Source organism: Lissotriton vulgaris, chromosome 9 (assembly GCF_964263255.1).
Source record: "Lissotriton vulgaris chromosome 9, aLisVul1.2, whole genome shotgun sequence".
Classification (NCBI taxonomy): Eukaryota; Metazoa; Chordata; class Amphibia; order Caudata; family Salamandridae; genus Lissotriton; species Lissotriton vulgaris.
In genome coordinates this window covers 1,170,857,286-1,170,885,147 of record NC_141697.1, presented here as the reverse complement: position 1 = coordinate 1,170,885,147, position 27,862 = coordinate 1,170,857,286, and the positions used below count along the sequence as shown (strand labels likewise).

The following is a 27,862-nucleotide window of genomic DNA, read 5'->3' as shown; positions in this document are numbered from 1 at the left end:
CATTTGGCGGAGTAGGTGCCTGGGACCCAAGGACACACCAACGATTTTTGGATGACGTTGAAGTTTCGATGGAAAAACCCAGGAGAGAAGACCTGCCTGAAGGGGTGTGTTTAGGGCATGTTTACTGTTTTTGGGATTTCTTATTAGGGACAGGGTGGAGAGCAGCCTTAGAGTAGATTTTGAGCAGATTGGAAGCAAGATGGAGCATCTTAGAATGATTCTGTAGCTTAGGCTACTTACCCATGGAAAGTGAGTGTACTTCTTAGGAAGTCTTCACTGCTGACACCTTTTTCTCTTCCCTGGGTGGGAATGCTAAGTAGGGATGTCACCTTAGAGTTAGTGTAGGGACAGACTAACTTTTCTTTCCTTTTGGGTAAATACAGTCAAGGCTTCAAACAGGGACTGTCATCGTTTGCCTGATGCTTTTGGAACTTATGCTAATCATTATATTGAGTCATCTGAGACTCTTGCATGGGATTATGTTTGTATTAGTGCCTGTCTATTTACCTTAACCTCTTGATGAGGTGTTTGTATGTTCAGTTATTTTTGGCTTTGTAATAAATCTTAAAACTTTAACCCGTAGTCAGTGGTCCTTTAAAAATTGAATTGATTTGGTTAATAAAATACTATGATTTTGGTGTTCTCCCCTTTAAACTTCTTAGCAGACAAAGTAATGGTTCGTTTGACCAGGGATTCTAAAGACTGGTAAGTGAAAAATCTGAATCAGAATCCGACCCTGTCAAGAGTCTTCGCACTTTAAAGACCAACTCTTTCCCTTCTGTTGCGGGGACTGGAGTTGGAATAGTAAATCATACTATTCCAAAGTCCAGCACCCCCCTAAGGCAAGTAGTTGTAACAGCTTGTGTTATAAATGGGATGCGTGGTTCCGACGCATTTGTTGGTCCACCTGTGTTGTTAAGGAACGCATGGGAAAGGAAAGTATGGTATGTCATACAACCACTAATAGCAATCTTTCAGAGATGATGGGCTATTAGGGTGTATAACTATTCCCTTAGAATGCAATGGTGATTCTTTTCCAGCTCTACCAACATTTCAGATGCAACCGGCCTCCCGGGGTATCTCATGACTTCTCCAGCATGTGGAAAAAGCCTCTTGCCCCACCCTAACGCCCTTTCAGATCTATGGCTGTGGTTTTATTTTCCCTGAACACTAGTCTACATTCAGAGCACCTAAATGGACAGTCTGTCAAACAAAGATTTATAAGTATACACCTAAGAGTACTTTCTTTCATCGGGTGTTGAGTAAGAGATAAAAATGTCAGTAATTTAACCTCTGCATCCTGGTATTACACCAAAGCTGTTGCAGGAGCTACAACGAGGTGGCGGTCTGGCAATAATATATCGTAATACACTGAAATGTACGACGTATGAGTTGCCAGGCATCAAGGGGGCAGAAGCCATGGCTTTCTGCCTCGGTATCCAAGACTCCTTCTCCTTTTCTGGGGCATTGATTTACCGACCACCCGGTTCACCCACGGACTTCCTGGAGAGTATTGGAGACGTGTTGAGTGACCTCACGCTTAGGTTTGCCCATTGTACAGTGTTGGGCGACCTTAATCACCACCTAGACTCTCCCAACGAGCTAGGGACAAGTTGTTTTATGGATATCATTAAAATACTTGGTCTTACCTTGTTAGCAACTGAATCTACCCATATTGCAGGGCATGTGTTAGATTGTATCTGTTCTATTTTCAGACAGTCTGACAGTTAAATCTCCAAGCACCCAAATTTGGTCGGACCATAAATTTATTCCGTTCGATCTTTCCCTAAAACACTTGGTCCCAGTAAAAGGTTTGAGTACAAGTGTAGCCAGTCGTAAACCCGACTGGAAAAATTGACTCACTCGGTCAGATCTTTTGGAGAAACTCAGAGTCAGTAAACCAGTGTTCACTGGTCCCAAGCAGACTGACAATCTGCAGTTTAATAAGTGGATGACGTCCTTTGGTACGTCTCTGCCTTTAGCAAAGAAGCATAGTAATCCAAGCGGTGGCAAAAATAGAAAGAGCGCTCCGTGGTTCTCATTAGCCTTAAAATTGGAATTAGGCGAAGTGAGATCTCTCGAGCGGAGGTGGCGAAGAAAGTATGAGGTGGCGGCTCGGGACATATTTAAAGCTGCCTGTAGGAAGTATCATGCCGCTATTAAGCTGGCGAAAAAAGCACATTACCTAGAAGCTATCACCTCCTGAGGCAATGGACAGAAGGAGATTTTTAAGATCGTCTCCAACTTTATTAATCCTACAGCACTGTCTCAGAAAATTCCCCCCTCGTTATCTCTCTGCAATGCCATTTCTGACTACTTTGCGAAGAAGATCGCTGACATTGTGAAGGATTTTCCTCCTGCGCCGTCCTACCCGCTGAAGTCGGAAGAGGCTGGGCCGGGTCATGATCGAGTTAATACCATCCACTTTGATTCATTTATGCCCATTTCCCTAGAGGAGTCTCATCTAGCCATCTTGGCAAGCAAATCAGGGTCCCCATTCGACCCTTGCCCAGCCATGGTCCTACGGACGCTGGTAGAGGATGTAAATCCAATCATCAATAGTATTATCAACTCATCTCTTGCTACTGCTGAAATCCCCTGCGACTGGAAGCTCGCTGCGGTTACCCCACTCCAGAAAAAGGCTCTATCGGATCCAACTACGCTCTCCAACCTGCGCCCCATTTCCCTACTCCCTGTGGTGTTTAAGTTGACCAAAAAATTCGTCAATGTCCAACTCACGAATTTTCTCGAGGAGAATAACATCCTGCATACACATCAATCAGGGTTTAGGTCCAAACATTCAACTGAATCTGCCCTCTTGTTCACGGCGGAGAGTCTGCGAATGGCTATGGACCAAGGGAAGAAGGCCGTCTTGATTTTACTCGACCTATCGGCGGCCTTCGATGCGGTCTCGCATTCCATCTTGATCGACCGTCTTGGCAGCGCTGGTATAGGAGGAACGGTTCTGACTTGGTTCAAGAATTTCCTTAACCAGACACGCCAAGTAACTGTATTAGGCGAGTTCAAATCTGGAGAAAAAATCATCAGCTCAGGGGTCCCTCAGGGTTCTAGCTTGAGCCCAGTACTTTTTAATCTTTACATGGTTCCCCTGATGGATTTAATCGCCTCCTTCCAGATCAGTGCAATATCATACGCCGATGACACGCAGCTGATTCTGGTACTGGACAGGGAGCTGCCTGGAGCAGAGGAAAACCTTAAAAACTGCCTCTCAGCCACATTTGAGTGGATGAATAACAATCACCTCAAATGTAACTCCGGAAAGACGGAAATATTGCCGTTTGGCCCTCAAAATCTGTTTTCCCCTAAACAATGGTGGCCCGAAGATGCCGAAGCTCCGCCAAATACCATCTTATCTGCCCGCAATTTGGGCATCAAGTTTGATGACCATTTATCGTTCAAGCAGCAAGCGGTGGCTGTGGCTGGCATGTGCTTTCACATTATTAGATCACTAAGGAAGTTTTTTGATCTTCTTCCTCTTACAGCTAGGAAAACAGTGGCAGTGGCCTTGATAACATATAGACTGGACTACTGCAATAGCCTGTATGCAGGGACCAACAAAACAGTGCTTCACAGGTTGCAGTTAGTCCAGCATGCCACTGCCCGTTCAGTACTTCGGTGGTCCAGAAAGTCATCTGCCTCGGCCGCACTAAAAACTCTCCACTGGCTACCTATACACAAGCGTGTATTGTTTAAGGTGCTTGTAATCACCTTTCGAGCTTTCCAGTCTCAAGGACCCAGATACTTGGTCAAGGGCTTCAAACATTATCAGCCAGCACGTTGTTTGAGGTCGGCTAACCAAAATCTTCTGGTAATCCCCAGATTTAGACTGGCCACTAAAGGTGTAAAATCCCTTTTTGTTCTGGGCTCTAGGGCCTGGAACAAATTGCCACTTCAGCTTCGACTCATGTCCAAGGAGAGCCAATTTAGGAAATCCTTGAAAACTTGGATTTTTTCCCTTACTGATGCTGCATGCAGGGCTTTAGTGTAGAGTATATAGTGTGTAATGTGCTTTGTGTTGCTCTCAGTCCACCAACCCTTTCGAGCTGGGGTGGCTTGAGCGCCAAGATGCTCCATGGAGTGGTAGTAGTGCTATATAAATGAGTTTTTACACTACATTACATTACATTACATTACTATTAAGCCTGAAATAGGTGTATTTGTATTTTCTTTTTAGTGTAATACTTAGAGTAACAATATTACCATACATGATACCTAGTTGCAAATTCAGTTAGGTGAGCATCTTAGCCAGTATCATCAGCTCTTGCAGAATCCACATTCTTTCCTTTATTTGCACTGTTATGTTATGTTATGTTGTTTGTGGTGGTCTGAAGTGTACCACACACGCTTTGGCTAATAAGCCTCTGATCACAATGGGGAAGTAACAATGGTATGAACCAGAGGGCGTGCATGTTGCACCTGATAGCAAGATAAGAAATTTGGAATGGAAAATAATATGCTAATTGGAATTAGATTTCCCACTACAATGGGTGCAAACAGCACACTATAACCAATTAATGTATTATTTGGGTGCAAAACGACTTTTGTACCCAAAATGGGATTACCGTCTTCATGTGATCTGGACCTAAATGTTTTGCTTAAAATATTATTTCTCTCCTCAGCCACTGCAGACCAGATCAAAATGAAAGATGTGAGATATTGATACCTGTCATCATGTAAGGTAAGCTACCCTGCTCAACTGCATGTATCAATGAGTGCTGAAGTTCAACTTTTAGGGTTCACAAACTACAGGTGTGTCTCTGTGACCTAGAGGGTCACCATGCTGGCTGACCCAAGGGAAGCAGCGTTCTTCAGTATGTCAAATAAACTAATAAAACACTAAGGATCGCATTACTAGGGCTGCAGCAGTGCTGATTTGGGTGTGAGTAAAAAGTTTGATCCTGAATCTGCAGCAGCTTCTCTGCGATGGCAGAGGAGCGTCGCCCCCCCCCTACAAAACGGCAGGAAGGAAAAATAAAATGATGATAAACTATCGTTCCATGCTGAGTCTTGGGGACAGGACACTGAGGGGAGGGGTAGGTGCACTCCCTTCACTGCGCATAACGGTTTGGACAGCCGTCTCATGCCGGCCAAACTGTCACGCGTGGTGAAAGCTCTCTCTGACCCAGTTGCGTTGGTTGGAGAGAGTAGGTACAGACTCCCATTCTGTCCTGGAGTGCAAATCGAGAGTGTTCAAGCTAATCCTGAATCTGCTCTAATGTGATAGCAGCTTCAGGATTGGCCGCAGGGCATTCTGGGAGCCTGTGCCACTTGGAAAAGAGGAGCAGGAGAGCGTGATGCAGCCGGCTGCAGGTACGTTTTTTTTTTATTAGTTTTTTTAAATTCCCCCCACGACCCCTATGCTCCCGCCACCCCGCTGCTTGTCCGGCACACCAGCCGCTACAGTGAAGCAGCATTACAGATTGAGCACAAAGTTTGCACAGACTAGTTAGATCTCCTAAAACAAAATTTGCTAGGTAAGACCTGTGAAATTGAGTGAAAAAAGCTACAATATTCCATTGTTGCCGTTTGAAAAATGGTTAAAACATACAATATTACCACAATATCCCCTTTTTAACCTACCTAACTTGGAACGATAAGGGCTAATACCCCAGTGGGGAAATTGGACATAAACAGAGTATGACATTCCTCCACAGTAGAAATACAGAAGAAATATTTGAAATACAGAATGAGGCCCAAAGCCAAGAACTTTTTAATGGTGAGAAAATGTAGTCTTAAAATCATAAATTTGAATATGGATTTGGAATCTCACGGTTGGTTTTAGATTATGGTTTTCTATTTCTAAAGAAGCCTTTCCAGACTAACTAACTGCATTTCCTCACAGCAGTCTTGGTTAAGGGTTTCCCTGGCATGAAAATGATGTTTTAATTCTGTTGTAAAACTTTCGATTGTTTGCTCTTTGTCCTTTTTCAATATCATTTGCGCTCCTTATCCATTTGCCTTCAATTTTGCAAATATTTTCTTACTGAATTGTACCTTTTTCTTAAATATGGTTCTAGTAAATTAAGTTCTTTATTTGAAACTATACTTTTATATTCATTGCGTTGTTAAACACAAAATCTGCACACAATTTCACTATGGATTGTCTTGTTGCACATTCCTAGCTACCAAAGTTAAGCCAAGACCAGTGCTTAATTTGAGCTGGTGGTTTCTGGTGCACCCGCACATTATTGTCAACACTGGTAATTGTGACAGTCTGCCACAAGGTGGCGCAGTCTGGCTAATTTAGAGATGACCACAGCAACAGTCAATTATTAATTCAATATACATTTAAAATTACTGTTACCAGCCATCCAAGACATTCTTATAGCTTTGGGCGTCTGAAATTGTATGAATTGTTTCACTTGTAGGAGTGTGATGGTTAGTAGTTGTGTTATTAATATCATTGGCAGCATGCGGTTATAGTGGCGAAATTGCTTACTACAATATCCTATGCGAGGATCATCTGATACAGAAAAGATTCCGCATTGGCAAACAAGCTGCGGGTCACTCCATATAAATCTGTTTTCTAATTCCCTAAGTCTGCCTCACCAGTGCAGGTTCGCCTAGAATTTGGCCTGATTAATGAAACTGTAGGTAGACTGTACTCGACAATAAAGTGCTGGTATAAAATGAAACAAAATTTGGTACGCAGCCCGATTAATAAAGCTGTGTGGTTAGAGATTGAAAAAAGCAAAAATCCAACATATAATCAGTATCTGTTCAAGGTTCTAGTATTAACCAACTCGGCGGAGCTCAGGAATAAGAACCTCTCCTTTGATACTTTAAAACGCACTTTAAATAAAGTAGCAAAACTGAATTTTTCACTGTGTGGGCCTGGAAAAGACTGAATTGTCACACTTGTAGCAGTGTGATGGCTAGTAGTTGTGTAGGTACTGGCAGGGCCGGACTGGCCGTAGCGGGCACCGGGCATTTCCCCAGTGGGCAGCCAGTGTGGTGGCCAGTTATGGGCCCCTGGGGGACTGTTTTTGTTACCGGGGTCGGCAATATCCGCCCCCTGTAACAAAATCGGCCAAAACTAGCCCTGGCAAACAGCTCAGCCACACCCCAAGCAGTTTGCCAGAGCTGGTTCCCAGTCCGGCCCTGGGTACTGTCATTGGCAACACAGGCAGTGGCATTGGGTGGGGCAAGCTGCTGAGGCATCCTGACGAGGGCCCTGGCACTTATTTATATAATAACAAATTAAGCACTGGGTAGATATGAGTAGAAGCAGATTTGGAAAAGAGCAGCATAATAGAACGAAATAACTATACAATGATTACACCAGTAGCCACCTAGACGTGTGTGCACACCAAGGAATGATGGCATTCTTTTGCAGGAGGCAAAAGACACACACATGATGGACAGAATGCAGAACAAATCAAAACATTCACCCCCAGTCAAGAGATCCGGGTTAAATCCATCATAATTTTGCTCAACATGCCACCCCAGTTTAGACCTGGCCATATGCAAATCAGTCTTGACCCTGTGCCTCATGGGAACAGTCCAGCCTGAACTGCCAAGCCAGGTCCTCCCTGGACCGGAAACAAGCATCCTAGGATCGGTTTCGGAGTTTCACCCCTCTTCAGCCAGGATAGCTTGATTCCAGTGGCACAGTGAAATCTTTTGCAGGAGTGCAAAAGGATAGGTGATGCAGTTTGCCACACCCACTTTTCAGCAGGGATGTGCAGCTCTAGTGTTAACCAAAGCCTGAAAACTGGTATTGTTTGTCTTATCAGAACGCTAAAATAGTGTCCAAAGGTCTTCAAACAATCACCACCTGCCAATTTAAGAGGTTAAGAAATGAAGGAGGCCAAATATCTCAATCACAACCATCCGGATTATCTACACAGTAAACACCTGGGCACTTAAAGCATCTCTTAGTCCAACTGCATTGTTAAACAATCATAGTTTTAAAAAATGATGCACACCTCAGGATCATAAAAGAGTGCAGGTCAATTACCCAGAAGTGCAAATGTTGCGTGCTTTGGGGCAGATTTACAAGAAGGTGCCGCAGTGTTGCACCACAAGCCCTTTGTCTGCACCACGCTGCTGCACTTTCAGAGCACAGAAATGCGACATATTTACACTGATGTATCGCATTCCTGTGCTCTCTCCTGCGCTGGCGCACAAACAGCTGCCATGCTCAGGCACACTTGCACCATGGTGCAAGGATGCCTGTGTCATGGGAGATCATTGTTGTGCAGAAAAAGACACCTTCCTGCACACAAAAAATCACTACAGGCATTTTCCTCTTTCATGAATGCAGCACACATTGAAAGAGGAAAAAAACGAGGAGAAATGAAAAAAAATGTCCTCCTTGCGCCTGGCTTTGCCACCCCTAGGGTGGCGTAGCATACTGATGCATTTCCAGGTTTACGAATCCTCGTAAATCTGGACATGTGTCTTATTCCATGGGTGTTCCAATGGAACGCCCCCTTCACGCAAAGTGCTGCGTGTAATGGGGCCGTATATACAAGGACAGGAAAAGCCACGCAGGGTGGCTTTTCATGTCCTTGTAAATTCGGGGCAGAGAAATGCGTTGCCAGTGTGTCACAAAAAGTGATGTACTGGCAGCACAAGAGGCTTGTAAATCTGCCCCTTCGTATTTTATGGCTTTTCTTTTCTCAGCTTCATAAATAGGGCTTCAAGGGCAGCGTAGAATAAAATAACCCAAGCCCAGTGCAAGGAACGCCTGAGCAACAATACAAGCCGCCACCGTGGCCTCGCAGCATGGCCCGCACATCACAAATCGAATTCCCACCCTGGGATGAGATCTGAAGAGCAGCGGAATATAGGTCATCGAAGTAACGAGAAAAGCGAGAAAATCACATCGGCTCCAACTCTGCGAGGAGCCGTCTTCAGGCTGACAGAAGGAGCTGCGAATTTCAAGGCACGACGCTGGCTTGAACTCACATGGCTGATGCTGCCTTACGGTGAACTAATTACAGGACACATAATTTATCTCAGTAAATGTTCCCATACCAAATGTTTCGTCTTACCAATAAAAAAAAATTGACTGTAAAAAATTTTAACAAAAGGATAACCTAGGAAAATGTTTGTGGCTGAAAATCATGTCTTTCAATTGGGCTTCGCAAATTTTGTCGACCAGGAGACTTATCACATACAAATACGATGTTTTTTCACAAGGAACTGGTAAGTGATGGTGTCACGAATTTCATCTATGATCTATTTTTGTGATGTCACCATTGAGCTGTCTTTAACTGCGTCTTTAAAGGTGTTATAGGTCCTGTGAGCATTGCTGAACACGTGTTAAGCCTATATGGGCTCAGTCACTAGAGAATTTTTGAGTACTGAGGGTTATCACTGACATCTAGCGGAAACCTCTCCCTCAGCATAGGTGAAAACGTTTGCGAATCAGGCCCATGCTATTTGTTGTAGAAAAGCTTTGAAGTTTCTTGTGGAATCCTTTGGGTGGACGTGGGCAAGTGTGTGTGTATGTGTGTGTGTGTATATATATATATATATATATATATATATATATATATATATATATATATATATATATATATATATATATATATATATATATATATATATATATATATATATATATATATATATATATATATATATATATATATATATTACCTACTGGTATACTTATAGTTAGATAGTTAGGATTTTTTTTCAATGTTAAATCTCAAAATTCCTGAGTGATGTAATATGTGACGTCATCAGCAGTGCGTTGCACGTGCAAGTTATAGTGAGTCCAACTAACTATAACGTGGAATTTCAATGGTTTTATGACAGTAAAATTTCCAGTTAACTATAACTGTGTGAAACCTATGGTTTTTTCAGTGAATATATATATATATATATATATATATATATATACGCAGTTGGGCAATGGAGAGCAACACCAAGTGCTGGGTGAGAGACGTACAAGAGAGAGATGTATTGAAAATACACGCATTTTAATACAGTGCTTTTCACAAAAGTTGTGCTTGAAAATTCTGTGGTGGAAGCAGTGATGCCAGAAAACCAAAGAGATGGTCAAGAGGCAATGCTCCGTGGGAGGGACAAACACAAGATTGACAAGCAGGGACGCAAATAAGAAGCAGGAGGCTGAATGACAAAGCCAAGCAATGTTAAGCAATGGACGGGATCCAATCCCCTCTATGTTCTTGGTAAGCCACAATGTGCCTCAAACAGACAGCACATGCGCCACTTGCAGGCACAATCTCATGACTTGAATAGTAGAAAGTTGAGAAGATTCTAAAATGGGATTGCATTGACAAACTCTTCATCCCTGCAGTATTGTCCTGTCAATTAGGAGTCCTAGGGCCTGGACCTTGGCACATGGAAAACTAGTACAGCTGTAAGAGAGTGGCACACGTGTATGAACCACAATGATTTTAGAACAAATGCAGGTGGTCTCTGTTTTAACCTGCAATCAGCAGGTGTCCTTCATTCAACCTCCCAATCCCTCAGACCTCATACTGACGTACAGTTTTGGAAAGCATGTGGGTTACCTTTATTTACTGTTGGGTGCCCATGTGGAATGTAATGGACGTTCCATTTCATGTTGTCAAGGAAGGCAAACACAGCATACACATAATACCATATTCCCTTTTTCTTCTAGCAATCCTACTTTTGAAAAACTTCTCAGGCAACAGGCAGGAAAAATCCATTGACCAATTATAAGAGTACAACTGATATTATGCTGTGTCACTCTTCTCTTGCGTTGTATTGCACATGGCTATTAAGGGTCACTGCATTTCACCAATTGCTGAATAAATGTTCAATTCTCTTCTGATACGCATTGAGGTTCCCCACTGTTATAGGACTGTGTCAGGCTGATCTTGACACTGGTAGAATAAAAAAAATCTGTCACTTATTTTCACACAAGATATTACACCCATGTGCAGAACAAAGATTTTCTAGCAATAATCCTTAGGGTCAAAGTTCATCATTAGCAGGTTATCACTTCATTAAATGCAAAGAAGAATCACTTTGCCTGTTATTTTTTGGGACCTACTTTGTCTTCCTAGGCAAAGCAAATTGGAAATAAAGGAAATTGAAGCTGCTGGCATCTATGGGATATATTTCTGAAAAAGAGCCCTAATGTATTTGTTTCACTTATAACATGTTTTCTGACTGCTTGCCCTGATAGGTGTAACCTTAACCTAGTTCTTGAGGATTAGTGGGTCACTCCACTTTGAAGAAAGCCAGCCTCTAACCCTGAACTTCCAGTGACCCAGGATCCTATAGCCATCCTTCCGGCAGAGAGTGTGAAATGAATCATGGTCCTTGGGCCCTCACTTTCAAGAAGCATCTCATTTATGATGCCAGAGAGCTGCTATCTAATGTGGACTAGGTGGATAAATTTAGTTCCTAATTTTTTACCAAATAAATGTGGTGCAAAGACTATCTTTACTGATTATGCTGTTGCATGATTATGCATCTTGGTTTAGCATATGAGTGGTTCAAATTTGATCACTCTGGATATTGGCTGCAACTGGGATGCAAGCCCTGAGACGGTGCATACCTGTGCCCTAAACCAGCAATTCTTAATCTTTATACTTCTGTGAAGCCCCACTAAATAACTATTGGAAGCTGGGAATCCGGACCAAGCAATTTCCATGATTTGAACATCAAAAAATGCACGTAAATACAGAACCAAGCATACATCAAAAATAAACAAATTATGAATTCTTTTCTTTATGAAAACCAGAAAAAATAGAAAAATCAAAATGTTAGGTTCAATGGGAAATGTTCAAACTTTTAGTTTTATTTCTAAAAGACAAAGCAATGTGCTGGATTCTAGCAAATCATGCTCTTTGCTTCTAATACATCAGTTATTTTTGTCCGTGCATACCTGTGCTTCCATTAAGGCCACCAATCACCAAGCTTCTGTTTACTGACCTGCACTACTTCCCCAAATCAAGCTAAGGATGCCGGCTTAATTTTTAGCTCCCAATTGTGAACTCTTATAAATTTACAGAGTGTTTTAAAATGTTCAATCTTAACTTTTGCTTTTTTATTTTTATATACTATATCAATCTGCTTCTATTAATTACGCAATACATTTGCTGACCGCCTGAGCAGGCCTTACAAGACCACCATTGTTCCGCAGACGACATGTTAAGAATGACTGACCTAAACTGTTTAAGGCTTATGCCTTTTCTCCACAAACCCCCCTGATCATTCTGTGCTTGCAATTGTCTGGAATTGGACTATGGTCTGCTAATTTATGTTGAGCTTACTTCTCCTGATGGGTGTGGAAGCAACTTGCAGATAGGTAGCATGCTACTCCACTGGCACCATGTGTTAATGATTAATATGTAAACAAATATTTTGTTGTCATGTAATTGGGTTATAGATGCTGTACATTATTATTGACTTCATTATGCGAGCCACACCTGGGATTGATCTGCTGCAACCTAGCATTTTGTGGGTGCATAAGCAAAGCAATTTGGTTTGGTGCATTTATATTAGGCTAGGCAGACATGGCTATATTTTATTGTATTGCAATGTAATAATAATTCCTATTTGTAAAGTGCAAACATATCACCACTTAAGGTTTCAAGGCGCTGGGGGCTGTCGGGAGATACAGGGCCAGATGTAGGTAAATTTTATTTTCCGACCTCTTAAATACCGAGTCATACCGACTCGGTATTTCAGAGGTCGGAAAATAAAAGTACCGAGATGTAGGTAAATGCAGATGTGCAATTACCGAATCGGAAACAGTCGGTATTTTCCGATGCGGGAAATACCGACCAGTTAATGCCCATTCATTCCTATGGGCTTTGAAGCCCATAGGATTGATTGGGCATTTACCGGTCGTTATTTACCACATCGGAAAATACCGACTGTCACAAGGGTGCAGGGGGTGTCACTTTGACACCCTCTGGCACCCCCAAAAGAGGCTCGGGTGCCATGTGGCAGGCATACCTGCCCTAAGGGCAGGTCTGCCTGTCATATGGCATAGGTGTGCATGCACACATGTGCATGCACACCAGAAACGGTATTTTACCATCAAGTAGTATTTGATGGTAAAATACCGATTTTGTACTGCTTGTGGGACTCAGAAGAGTCCCACCTACATACCAATTTACCGGAATCCGTAATGATACCGACTCGGTATTTTACATACTCTGTAAATTTACATATCGGTAAATTTACCGAGTCTGTAAAATACAGGGACCTACATGTCAAATTGCTCTTACCGGTCGGTAACGGCCGAATTCGGCCGTTACCACCCGGTAAACGCCTACCTACATCTGGCCCACAGTGAGCTATTACCTAGAGACACATGAAGGTGAGCTGCCACCGGTGCCGGGGATCGAACCGTGAGCCCGTGCTGCTGAGTGTATTGTATTGGTCTTCATAGAGCGCTTTCCTCGTAAGACCTAAAGTAATTTCCTGGGTCGTTAATCTGTATTATTTACACACCATTCCCTACCCCTGTTTAGATAGTCAAGCACTCTAATTTACAATGGGTTCCTGGCTGCCCTTGGGTGTGCATAGTTGAAAGGGTGTTGTTTGTGATTTGATCCATATGGGATATTTAGATATGGTGCAAATATCTGATGGCATGGTTGGTGCACAGTGTACTGAGTGTCACTGCGTGTAACAGGGGTATTGTAAATATTCAACAACCTTTGTCAGTTCCGGCGGCAACCATCTGTTAAAAACCTTGGGCACCGACACTCACTATTTTACAAATTTATCACTAGTTTTGCTGCTTCTGTACCCGTACTCTATGAGCTGATTGCAAATGTATCCTTGTGCTTGGTGAGATACCAATGAAAGTGACTTGGTTACTATAGGAAACCATTGGAATCTCACTTTACAAGTCTACTGAAAACATGGCTATGCAAAAAAAGGTCTGGTACAAGTACTCATGCACTTACTGACCCCAAGCCTCGCCATTTAATTGCCCGAAGGTTGAGAAAATGTTTGCTGACACATTCACACGCAAACACACACACACACAGGAGGTACATGGACAGCAAGCTACCCAGAACTGGCACACACAAACACACACACACGCACGCACACCCACACACACACACACACACACACACACACACACACACACGCACACACACACACACACACACACACAGGAGTACATAGATTGTTAAACAGTATGTCCAAACGGGAAATAGCGTTTATATTGCATGCGCTACAATGCAGTCGTTACAACAACCGCGTTGTTACAATGCAAGCCATTACATCACTAGTCGTTTCTACGACTTGCTGTAGGGGATGCGCTAAACTAAGGAATAGTTTAATTTACTATTCCAACACCTTCCCTACTGTTGCACATGCTGGAGTTGGAATAGTAAATTATACTATTCCTAAATCCAGCATGTCCCCTAAAACAAGTCGCAGAAATTACTTGCGATGTAATGGTTTGCGTTGTAACAACGCAGTCGTTGCCACGACTGCATTGTAATCGCATGCGTTGTAGCGCATGCGATGTAACATCGCATACTCTGCCCAAACACTCAAATACCAGAAGACACACACACACATACACACATACACACATACACACAAACACATAAGTACAGAAACAGTCCATGCCCGTACACTCATACAAGCACAGGCACACACAGTAACACACACACAAGTACCTTTATTGACAAACAGAGGTAGCGCGCAGAGGTGAATACGTCATATTGATGTCGTCCATACACACAGTTACAAACAAAGGTAGACAGTGACACACAGGATAAAGACACTGGAAGGAACAGCCACCAACAATGATAAAAGCATGAACACACAGACACAGCACCCAAATACGGGTGACTACCATGAATGACATACATAACTATCTACCGATTACTAGATTATAGGACGGGGGCATCCTTAGACCCTCTGAACCTCACAGGGTCCTTGGTGTCTAGCAGGAGCCAGAGAGCTGGTGAGTCCTGTGCTTTATGGGAGTGATACTGTTGTCTCCAAAGACTCTCACAGGGCCATGAAGACAGAGACATGTGTCCCATGCGAGATGCAGACAATGGTAATGGTAGCCCACGGCATGAACTGACTGACGTTTGGTTCTTTGCTCCCCCAGGACTCAAGAGACGAGGGAATCGGAGGACACAAAATCTACTACAGATTTCAACTTGAGCTGTTTATGTGTTGAGTATCTCAACCTGAAATACTGCACATAGGTTCTGAGGCAGTACGAAGAAAAATGCAGCAATCGTAACACAATGGCAGCATGGAGACAAGTCGAAAATAACTCAACGTGGATCATTTGACAAATATATGTCACCGGTCAGGTTGTAGTGTGCTCTTAAGTTGACCATCAGTGGATGTGGCTGTGGAACCACAGGCTAGATGGAGATAGTATTTACATCCTGCCATGAATTTGGTTGGAAGGAATTCCAGTGGAAGGACACAGTCTGAATCTTGAGGTCGCAGAGGAAGATCCAAGGGATAATGTGTTTGTGGAAGTAAGGTAAGTGATGAGGTGTTGAGTGACTGTGTCAGAAAATGCAGTACAACCCTCATCCTTCATGTAAACTAGTGAGAGTAATGGATGGATGGACCAAGTGTAAATTCAGAACCAGCGTGATGATACAATGGGGAGGGTAGAACAGATGGCTGTAGGATGATCAAGGGGCAGGCTGAAAAACACAGGCCTTTGAAGGCATGGAGTGAGCAGGATGGATATTGTTTTAATTGAGTAATACAATTTGATCAACAAGATAGGAACAGAGTTAGAAGCGAAAAAATGGTGTGATGTTTACGTGTGACATGGTTGGTCAAGGTTATGGCCTGCTTAACTTTTCCTGCGTGCTTTTCTACTGACACTTTTATGGGGTGCATTCCTCAAAAATACTATCTTAAAGAAAGGGGATAGCCTCCTCTACCTGTGCACAAACCAGAGCCTTAGAGGCCAGGGGGAGACAGAGAAGGGGACAATGAAGCATTTTGCACATCAGGTGGGAGTTGATTACCCATTCCTAGTCCATTTGTTTACATCATTTTATAATGTTGATACCTGTTGTGTCCTTCACTATTTAAAGGACAAAGATAAACATGGCCATACACTAAAAGAGAAAGTAATATGAGCTAAAATATCAAGGTTACTGAAGCAGTACACATCTGCCTTGGAACTACTTGAGATAGGGGGTTAAAGAGAGGCTCAAGAGGTTGTGAGCAGCAGAGAGGATGAGGAGAGATAAGAGTCGATGATGGAGAAGGATGAGGTGAGATGGACTAAATGAGACAGACGTAAGTAAATTGAGTAAAGAAGGGTCAGGAGGGATGTCAGGACAAAGGACACAGAGGACAGACTACTACATGTTTATGTTGAAGAGTATTAGCGCCAGAAGAGGCAGGAGACAAAAAAAAGAGGCAACAATGAGAAGATATAGAGAAGGAACCGAGGATATTCTTTAAAGTTTCTGTTTTATCTGATGAAGGAGATATATATGTGCCTGCAACAGCCCACCTGCTTGCCACACTCTCTTGACCTTTTGGTGTTAAAAGACCAATATTGTTTTACACAACCTATTCCAACTAATCTGATGACAATGAACCAAGTCTAATTATTTTGGAAGATAATCTGGCAAGGCTCCAACAAACACATGCTGTCAATCAATTTCTCTCTTCGGCTACCCATTACCCTACAGCATCATGGACTTTATATACACATTTATCCGAATGACAGTGATTGACAGATGTCACAATAATTTTTTCAGCCTGAAAGGATGTGTCTTAAATTAGTGTCCTTCAGGCTGCTGTACAGATTCTCAGCCCACAGGGCTCTCTTATCAGTAGGTCAAGTGTTTACATTTTGGAATATAGGTTGAGTGTAAACCAGGTTACGAAGAGCATATTCGAGGTAAACCGTGTCTAAGAGTACATTATCTTTTTGCAAGTTGATTTTTTTTCTGTGTGATTTCTGTAAGAGAAGGTATGGACATGACAAATAGCAAGCTGATTTTTGTAGCTGGAAACAGCTATTTATTTGAACAAAAGTGAACCAGATTGCTGAGCAAAGAATATTACTGTCGCATTCAGTCATATATGTTGTTGCATGTTCTTGGACTTGGCCCTCTCTACAGGGTCACCCCCAAACGTTTTGCCTTAAACCCCCTGTTTTCTGACACCGTTTTTCTTGGGTCATAGGACTCTGCACACTTTACCACTGCTAACCAGTGCTGAAGTGCTTGTGCTCTCTCATTTAAACATTCTGAAATGTGCTTACACCCAATTGGCACATTTAATTTACATGTAAGTCTCTACTAAAGTGGTACTACATGTACACATGGCCTGTAAATTAAATGCTACTAGTAAATCTGCAGCAATCGTGTCACCCACTTACGTAGCTGTTCAGACATGGTAAAAAAAAAACTATGTCGGGCCTAAACCTTCCTTTTTAGTACACCTTAATCACCCCCAGGTTAGGCCCCTAACAGCCCATAGTGCAGGTTACAGGGTATTTAATTGTTGTACATGTATTTTTAACTCTTACATGTCCTGATAGAGAAAAACTCATAAATCGTTTTTCACTGCTGCAAGGCCTGCTTCACCCATTCGATAATGTTGGGTCAGCCTATTACATTTATTAAGTGATAACTTTCAACTGGGAGCAGGCAGGAAAATCGAGTTTGGTCTCTGTAGAATTGTAATTTTAAACCATATAATGGTAAAGTAGGATTATAAGTCATAATTCTGAAAATTCGACTTTTAGAAAGTTCAAACAAAAAATTCATTGGTGGCTGTATGATTTTTAGTACTTTTTACTTTGTTGAAGATCACTCTACTTAGTAAGCATGACCTTGAATTGTATTTCAACACATAATTGCATTAATTTTCTGCATTTGTTGGCACATAAACAGAGAGAATGATACCTCAACTCATATTTGTAAATCACATTTTTCAGAACATCGTGCTCAACATAAACATCACATTATGGTGAAAAGTGCTTTGAACATGTACCAACATGACTCATATGTAACGATCTAGTGTTCTACCAGCCCTTAATTACAGAAACCAGAGGGAAACATTTGTAGACCCTCTTGGCATATACAGTGGGGTTCCAACACCATCCAATATGGCACCACAAGAATTTCTTTGTCTAAAGTCCTAATCATCGTCCATATTGATGCAAAGTTTGTCTGGAATCTCCAATGTTCCAACCGTTGACGTGTTTCAAACCCCAGAATTTTTCGGGTTTTCCTCAGGAGCAGGGCTTGAAACGTTTTAAATCTTAAGCAATCAGAGGTGATCTCATATAGTGGTAACTATCCATGACGAATCTGTTCCAAAGATTAAGGTTCCTTTTCTTTTTATCTTCCTGCAGGGGATACGTCTTGCTTAATCAGCTCTGCAAAGAGAGAAGTCTGAATGCAGGGAAGAGGGATGCATAGCAGGACCTTTAGATAGCCCCTTGGATATAGAAGGTCAAGAGGGTGACAATCCTGAGGAGGCGGAAGTAGATTTGGAGGAGGGCCTAACTGTAGGCCCTCAGATTCAGCTCGCTGAAGCAGAGAACCAATTGCCTACAGAGAGGGAGCCCGATCTCAGGACAGAGAGCAGTGTGTCGTTCAAGGGCCTGTCCCCAGAGGAGCTGGAGAACTGTAGGGCAGAAAGGGAGCTCAAGTTGTAACTGGTCAAGCTAAAACTGGAAGCAGACGGGAGAAATCTTTAGGCTGAGAGGACTTTGGCAAGGGAGAAGGCTAAGACGGAGAGAACTTTAGATGAGAGGAAACTACAGCTGGAGCTCAAAGCCAGACAAACCTCAGAGTCCAGCAGCAATGGTGGCAGCAATGCCCAGGAACATTGAAGAAAAGAGTGTTCCCATCCCCAAGGATCTGTTGTGGATGACATAGATAATGGTTTGAGTCTATGAGGTTGCTCTGAAGATGCACATGATCCTTGAGGGGGAACAGCCTTTACAACGCGGGTATTACCACACGCTACTATTACAACGCTGCTATTAGAACGCAAGTCGTTACAACGACTTCCGCTGGAGGGCGATGTTGGATAGGGAATAGTTAAATTTTCTATTCCAACACCTTCCCTACTGTAACATGGGCTGGAGTTGGAATAGAAAATTAAACTATTCCACTATCCAGCGCTTACAGCGCAAGTCGTTGTAACGACTTGCGTTGTAAAAACTGCGTTGTAATGGCACGTGTGGTAAAAGCCCGAGTTGTAATGCCATACAACCTCCTTGATGAGGATTGGGGGGCAGACTCTGGAGGCACATTCCCAGTTAAGGGATGGATACCCTGTGAGCCCTGGGGAAAGGGGACCAAATGAAGTATTCCCTCAGGAAGGACATTCTCACCAGAAAATATGGGCTCACCCCAGAAAAGTATAGGCAAAGTTTAGGGAAGTTGACCCAACAGTCCTGGGTAGATTGTGTGGGAAATTTTTGCAAGGCGCAGGATGATTGGGTGTAGGGCAGTGATATGTGTGACTACAAAGGGCTGTACAGTTTGATTACAAGGGAGCACATGCTCAGTCTTTGTTTTACAGAGTTGGGCCAACACCTGGTGAATAGTGAGCTCCCTGACTCCAGGGAGCTCGCTTAGAAGGCATACTTTTGAATTAGTACTAGAGTATCTAAGAAGGTATCTGGGAGGGGCCCCAATAAGGCTTGTCCAGGTTCTCCAAAACAGAGTGAGGGGGAAGTCAAGGAAGGCACAGACTTATCCCAGAAAACGGTGGAAGCTAAGGGTTCCCATGGTGGTAGCTCAGGGCACCCGATTTGCAGCCCTGGTGCTTTGATTTTTCTGAGTTAAGACACAAGCAGGGGAGCTCTGTCTGTCCTAAGAAACCACAAAGTCGTGGGACTTCTACAGAGGTGGCCAATATGGCCTTAGGGGCAGTTATTAGATCATTCCCTATTGTACCTTAGTTGGTAGACTCAGAGTGTGAGTTTGTGATCTTTGAGGATGGAAGTCATTGTTTTTACCAGGTCAAAGTGAATGGGGTCCCTGTCACTTAGCGGCACCGGGGCCATCAATACCATCATAGTGGGAAGGCTGGTTTCCCCAGAACAGTACACCTGACTGGTGTGTACAGTGACTCAGGCTCAGGGGTAGGACTTTTTTCACCCCATGGCTCTGGTATCCCCAGAGTGGTGTGGGGAGGTGACCCAAAGAAGGGACATAGTAAGTCCCCAAATGCCAATTTACTGCATTCTGGATATTGAGTTACCACAGGAGTTGGAATAGCTGGGGTGCCCGAAAAGCTCAGGTTTCATGGGGTATCACTCACAAACAAAGGGTACAGAGGCCCAGATGGAGGGGTGGAGGGAGGAAAAGGTCACTCCAGACTGTTGTTTAGCCTCAGGGTACAGACCATGGGCTGGAGAACCAGTGTCAGGATACCACTCCTAAACTGGAAGAAAGGACAATAGGAGTAGGATGCATAACACCTGGGGCTGTTGCCTCCACTTTGAAACAGAGATCAGAGAACCATCGAGTGCTGGGATGTCTAATTGGGAAACAACGGTCTGACCCACTGTGGTGAAATGATGCAGAACTCTAAATACCATAATGCTTTGAGGCCCAAGTGAGCGGGATATGCATTGAATTTAAATGAGGAAGGAACTGCTTCAGCCCGTTTGGTTTCCCTCCCTTTCCTGTGACCAAGGGCGTGTGAGACCCGAAACACGTCAGGCTGTGATATGAATGAATTCTCGCTGTCTGTTCTGCCGACTGTACCTTCATTAAATCAAGGGAAACCTTTATTGTATTTATATATGTGTGTATATATATATGTGCACACACACACACACACACACACACATCAGCTGATTGGCTCTGGCTATAACACAGCACTTGATATTTTGTGCTTCACACAGTACTTAACCTTTATTTCAGCATCTTTTAAAGCTCCCTACAGATCCTTGGCCTGGGATCTAAGTGTCTGGTACTTTCTGTTATCGCTCTGAGTTGTCCTTGATGTGCTCTGCAATTACAGCATTTCCTTAATTTAATGAACCCCAACACCTGCAGATTAGCATTCAAGTGCTGCTCACCCACGAAGGCACATCTGCACTGACTCCTGGACCTTTGAACAGCACTCTTTGGGAAGATTTAATGGCTTGCAAGACCAGGCAACATTTTTCTAAGAAAATTGGAAGAATCCCTGATGGGCTGGAGGCTGCGCGTTCAGCTTCCCTGTTGTGATGTAAATTTACAGACAGCCTCAGCTTCCCCCACTTCGCCCCTACAGACAATTAGCCATCCATCCTTTGACATAAGTTCGAAGGTAATTAAAGCGCTGGTCTGCATCACCGAGAGCCAGCCCGAAAGCGGCATCTTTAACCGAACCTCTCTAAATCGCATCCCAAATGAAAATGCAAGGGAGTGCATTAACATTGAGCACCTATGCACCATGACCAGAGGGTAATGGCTTTCCACAGAGAGGCCATTGACAGATGTTTCTCATTTGCACTGCCTGCTACACTGCACTACATCTGTCTACCTTTGTCTGAAGAGATTGCTTCTAAAATTCTGCAGGACGCAGGTATGGGAGTATGTATGTATTCGTACTTATGGATGCATGTCAGAATATTGCAGTCAGAAATATTATCTGGTATAAATTTGGTGGCATATCGTTTGCACACTCCTTATCCCATTTGAAATTGATTTTCTATAATTAAATCCAATAGGGGTAATACCTTTGAAATTATTTGTAGGGCACAGTCTTTATGTCAGTCAGTATTCTGAGCACAATATTTTTGTATCATACCATACTTATGAAGCATGAACATAGCTACAAAGCAGTGAAGTGCAGTGCGGAGCAGAAGATACAACCATATATGAATAAAGAGGCGGTCCCATGAGTTACCATACCGTATAACGGATACCAGGGTGGTGACGAAGGCGGGCAGAGTGGTTATTATTAAACAAGGCCTGAACTTTTACAGGGGTACCCATTCATGCTACAAAATGTATTTCTAGAATAGGAACCAAACCTATCCTTTTCATTATTGATGAAGCAGCTAATGGGACTATATGAAAAGATAGCAACAGATACTGATTTCTTTTTTGATGGAGTATGTGTTTTTAAAACTTAGATGTTGGAGTTTTATGGAATGCTGGGGCCAGCATAACCAGTGGCGGCTGCTCCGCTAAGGAGGAGGAGCGTCACCCCACTGCCTCGGAGCAGGAAAAGAATGGAAAAAATAAAATGATAAAATCTATTGTTATTATTATTTTGTTCTGTCCTTATGCTGCGGCAGGTTATGCGAGGGGGCAGGGTGGGGTGAAGAGCAGGGGAGGAGTGGTGCAACCCTCCTAAGTGCACAATGACTGTTTGGTCGGTCTCTCGGACCACCCAAACCAGTCATGCCCACTTCCCCCTTCTCCAAGCAGGCTGCATTACAACCTGCATGGAGAACGTGCCCAATCCTAAAGCCCCTGGCTGAGCGCTATATCACGCGCTCAGCCCAACCACAACGCAGCATTGTGATTGGCTGCAGGAGCCCTGGTGCTTCCTGCTTCCTGTTTCTGACAAGAAGCCAGGAAGAGGATGTAGAGAGGCGGCACCGGCCAGCAGGGAGGTAAGTGATTTTTGTTTATAGTGATCGACCCGCCCCTTTACCCCCCGCCACCCCACTGCTGCTTCCAGGCAGCAGTAGTGACTGAGCATAACATTTTTGTTGTAAGTCCTGCATAAATCTCTGATAGACGGGGTTGGGAGATGCTTAACTAGGGTCTCAAACAATTACACCACAACTACCAGTTTGCCCTCCTTATTACTGTGTTTTGTAACCAAATTAGCACTGCAGTTATAATGGAACAAAAAAGATGTTGCAACCACTTTGTATCACTGTATAACTTTATAGATCAACGTTGCTGTTAACATGAGATTGTAGGACAATCCGGAGTTAAAAGGATTCTACTATGCTTTCTGTTGTATCACTCCTTTTAGCTGGTTTCAGCATCCCATATTATGGCACTGTCTTTTTCTGTCTTAGTCCTCATGCTAAATACACGGTTTCCTAACTTAGGATGTGACTGTTTCTCTCCTTAAGATCCCTCGTACCAGTGCTAATGTCAACACTCAACTTTTCATTGACTGACAGATCTGATTCTCTTCTTGTCAACCTTCTTCTTAAATTTAAGCAAAACAATGCAAAATAAACTAGTATTAGGCAATTCAATGCTACCCAGTCTAGCAGTGACGTAACGAAACTTGAGGGGGCCCCCCGGCAAAGCACATGAGTCTAGCTAACTTACCAGAAGAGAGAATGCCCCATGCAAGGGCAATCCAAGAGAAAGAGGTTACCCCGCATGGCCGCGGTACAAGGCACTCCAGCTGCTATAGATAATGCCTTTGAACTGGTTATGGCCATGCCACTGAGTGACTGTTTTCTTATTATGTCTAGTGCTGTGAGATCCTCATGACCATGCCAAAGATTGGAAAGGACGGGCACACAATGTTGAGTTTAATTGTGGGTGCAGGTGGGAGCCCACACAACCTCGAAAGAACTGGGGTGCTTGGATCAATGTATTAATGGCTAACTTCACTGTCTGAATCCACCCTTCCCCTCGAAGTAGTGCACACACAAATGTGACACATTGATCAATCAGAGCATGTTGGCATATTACAAATAAAGCACTGATACTGTTGGTTGTGTGAATTAAGTTAAGCTCATGTTTCCTACCTGACTTTCCACCTTACATATGCTGCCCAGACTCACATTCCCTGTCCTTTAGCTCTGATTAGTGCCCAGTCCTTTAGCCCCTTCGATGCTGGTGACGGAACCATTCCGTCATCAGACACGGTTGAGCTGTGCTGATGACGGAATGGTTCCGTCACGGCCACACCCATTATCATTGGGGCCCAGCACAGGGGGAAAAAATCAACAGCAGCGATGAGGTTAGGTAAAATGCACAACTCCTCTTTTTAATATCACATTCAGCAGTACCCCTTCCTGCATGTCCACGGTATTTCATGCCGCTCACGCCCACCTCATCTTCTGCACTTCATATCCATGCTCCTGTTTCAACATCCCAGGCTCTCAATTTTCCATAGACTTCACATTCATTGCCAATTTTATATGTCCACTTGCCCGTGTTTCCACATCGCGTGGCTATAGTCAGTCCATCACATTTCTTCGCTCGAATCATATCAGGTGCATCACGACTAGGAGTATCAAGAGGTTTCGACTGGGATATGTAGGATTATAAGGCACCAGCATGTCTCCAGAAAGTCAATTTATATGTGAGCTTTGATTATTTTAAGTTGTTTCTTTTCTCTTTCAAAGTCATGAGCCCATTGGCTAACTTGAGGATCCATCATTACTCATGCGCCCTCCTCACGTCAACTATAGGACTTGCAAAATGTAGATCATCTCTAAGTAATATGTTTATCACATTCAGTCACTTCCATTGGCTTAATGTCAAACGTTATGATTTGTTTTATGTTTTATTTTTGTCTGGTTCAAAATCGTCCTTCAGAATTGTGAAGAGGAACAGAACTCCCTCGTCTAGCCTCTCAAACCAATGAATTTCTGTGGAAGTGGAGAACAAATAAGCGTTTGTTACTTTTATTTTAAATAGGATAATCCGTGTTCGGATATGTTTAAACAAATACAAACAATGTACAAAAGGTTCACTGGGCCATACAAAAAGCTCCCAATTCTTTTATATTCAAATTGTGTTTAAACTCTTGAGAACAGTGGTAGACTAGATGTTAGAATTACCCTTTTTAAGTAATTATATTGTTCTGTGCCAGTCAGAACGGTTTGAAAGCTACAGTCTCTCTCTCTCTCTCTCTCTCTCTCTCTCTCTCCCTCTCTCTCCCCTTTCTCTCTCTCTTCTCTCTCTTCCTCTCTCCCTCTCTTTCCCCCTTCTCTCTCTCTCCCTCTCTCTCTCTCTCTCTCTCTCTCTCTCTCTCTCTCTCTCTCTCTCTCTCTCTCCCTCTCTCTGTCTCTCTCTCTCTCTCCCTCTCTCTCTCTCTCCCTCTCTCTGTCTCTCTCTCTCTCTCCCTCTCTCTCTCTCTCCCTCTCTCTGTCTCTCTCTCTCTCTCCCTCTCCCCCTCTCTCTCCCTCTCTCTGTCTCTCTCTCTCTCTCGCCCACATACACATCCAAAGAAGCACATCTTTGAAATGTGTGCATTAACCCTCTGGGCAATCCTGCCAGCTGCTTCTTACAGAAAAGAGCCATTACTTCCGTGTTTGAATCCATCTTCTCCTTTGCAGCTCTGGGCTGGAGCTCATTGAAACAAGCATCCTTTATCTCTCCGACGGCCCATACTGTAGCAATTAATTACGCAATTTCGAAGCAACATTTGTTTTTGTTTTAATTTAACAAAAATGTGGTGGGTCGTTAGAATGCTAAAAAGATATGCCGAGACAATGGCAAGTCATGCATAAAAATGGTTCAATCAGAATGAATGCCGCCCAATCACAAACTGTAATCACATTTCACAACATAACTAATATTCATTTTTAACATGTTTAATACTCCATTAGAAATTCTAAGGGTCCGCCTTTGTCTGGAAATAAGCAAATGTCTATTCTGCTGGTATTTTTGTTTCCTAAGAAGACCAATGTAGTAACATTTTAGTTAAACATATTTTTAAAGTATTGAAACTGAATGCAAAACGTCAATGACACCAATGATCCCTATTCACAAAGAGACATGCATCAGCAGACACATTTACTTCAAAATGGAACATCATTGTGTTATTTAGACGAAATTATTCCAACCAAGGAGTGGTGAAAATTGGTCTAGAAAGGCTGAATTTGTGCAGATGTTCAGGATATCTACATGAGTTAAATTTCATACACTTGACTCTAAATGGGAAACCTTTACATAGCGATGGCGATCCTGCAAATATCGCACTTATTTGGCACTTATGGAACAACCTTTGACGCATCTGTTCTAGTCCCTAGTGCACCCTAATATTTTAAAAAACAGATCTAAACTACACAGCACTTTATGTCAGATGCTTTATGGATCAAATAAAATTACCTTATGAAGAACCAGATATGAATGCTTATGCTGGTGGTGGTGAGACATGTAAGCTCATCGGATTCTCAACACGTTTCAGACTAGTGTATCTGGACAGATCCAGAAAGTAAGGGATTAGAATCCCATCCTGAGAACTAGGGTCAAATTGTCTGGTAGAATTAGCGTTAGACCTTCAGAGAGCGGATCCTGTAATTGTCATGTTGAAGATCCGCAATCGGCCTTGTTCACTATCGTAGGGCATCCAAAGAACTCTGCAAGCCACCGCATTATAGAAAGTCCGCAAGCAAGGAGTTGCATTAACAAGCGTATCTTTCAAAGGAAGGAGATGATATTTTATAAACCCTGACTCAAGCATGAGATTTATCCTTGCATGGCAGTTAATATCTAATATTCAATTGGTCTCCAATACATTTTCCTAAATATACCTCTGGATAAAACCTTGAGACTCAGACTGAATGCACACACCTGCCCTGCTGTTACACAATGTTCCCAGAAGTGAGAGCTTACGACCACACTTTAGTAAACTGATCACCTATCTGCTGGGAAAAAAATAAATAAAACCAGGGCCATATTTCTATTATATGGGGAGCTTTGCTGGAACTGGAGAGTGCTTGCTTACCTGCCTCTCGGGCAATCTGCACGAAGGATTCCACACCTTTCTCGCCATAACTTCCCTCCGATGCCACAGTGGAGACGTAGTTCCACCCCAAGGCTTTCACAATGTCCACCATGGCCTGTGCTTGGAAAGAGTCTGGCGGAACCACTCGAGAGAAGAAGTCATAGCGCCTGTCATCGCTCAGCTCGGGCGCAGTTGATGCATAACTGATTTGGGGTATCTGTTGGAAAAAGAGAATGGGACAGGTTAATAGGTGCACTGTATTATTTAAAAACTGCAGTTAAGTTTAGTATTGCCCAGACAAACAAACAACTGAATTACAGCTACTATTCCCTATCATGAGTGACCTAATATTATTAAATGCATTTGGGCAACCTATGCCATTTGTTAGGCTTTTGTTGTGGCACATCATTTGACATTTGTATCTGGCAATCTTTTTTCACTCTTGAAATGTTACATAAACACAACCCATCCCATCCGACAGCATGTTCTTAATCCCCATACACTGATGTTTGCCATGTTTGATGTACATGCTCAGCAAAGGTTCTTGTTTTATGAAAACAAATTCTTTAAATGGGAGGGATATTTTCAGAAACAAACAATGTTCATGATTCCTATGGTGTTTTCTCCCTGCACTTTGGTGAAATTGTGTCTTTTCCCTAGCCAGGACCACCAGGCCTCCAAGTCCCTGCATAATAAGTAGGGCGGGCTACTGTCATTATGACCTGGTGGCCCAGTAGTGAACATGCCACCATGTAGGGGGTTTACGATGAGTCTATGCAGCTGTAAACCTATCACATCAGCTGACTTTAAGGCCTGATTATGAGTGTATGCGTTATTTATTGCCCCTAATAAAAAGCGCTCCCACTGGGTACAACAAATAACACACATTATGAGTTTTTGGGCAATAACATGCAGATTTTGGGTCCTAGTGTACCAAAATCTGAATGATACGGTAAATGCTGTATGTTTTCCCCTGTTAAATTTTGGCAGGTTTGAGCTGCCAAAATCAATGAATGAATGTTGAGTTATTTAACACACCTGATAGTCTGATAATTAACACATGAGTTAAATACCTGCAAACTCATAATCCCATATTAGAATATATGTATTCTGTGTCTTCAATTACATTGTTAGAGTTCAGAAATATGTAAACACACTCTCAGAAATATAAGCAAGCTTGCCTAAGAGAGTGCTTTGAAAAGGTCTGTCAGCAGGAGAATGCCTGAACTAGATCCTCTAATGCATCAGGCCCTGTACCTGAATGTGCCTATCAACTTATCATGCC

At 42.9% G+C, this 27,862-nt stretch overlaps 1 protein-coding gene across 1 annotated transcript in view; it reads right to left on the bottom strand.

Moving 5' to 3' along the window:
* GRM7 (glutamate metabotropic receptor 7) overlaps positions 1-27,862 on the bottom strand; it is a 1,698,774-nt gene that overhangs the window by 1,209,729 nt on the left and 461,183 nt on the right. The window contains exon 2 of the mRNA XM_086939213.1: positions 26,578-26,794. Coding sequence (XP_086795339.1) covers positions 26,578-26,794 — 217 coding nt within the window. The remainder of the gene's footprint in view (positions 1-26,577; positions 26,795-27,862) is intronic.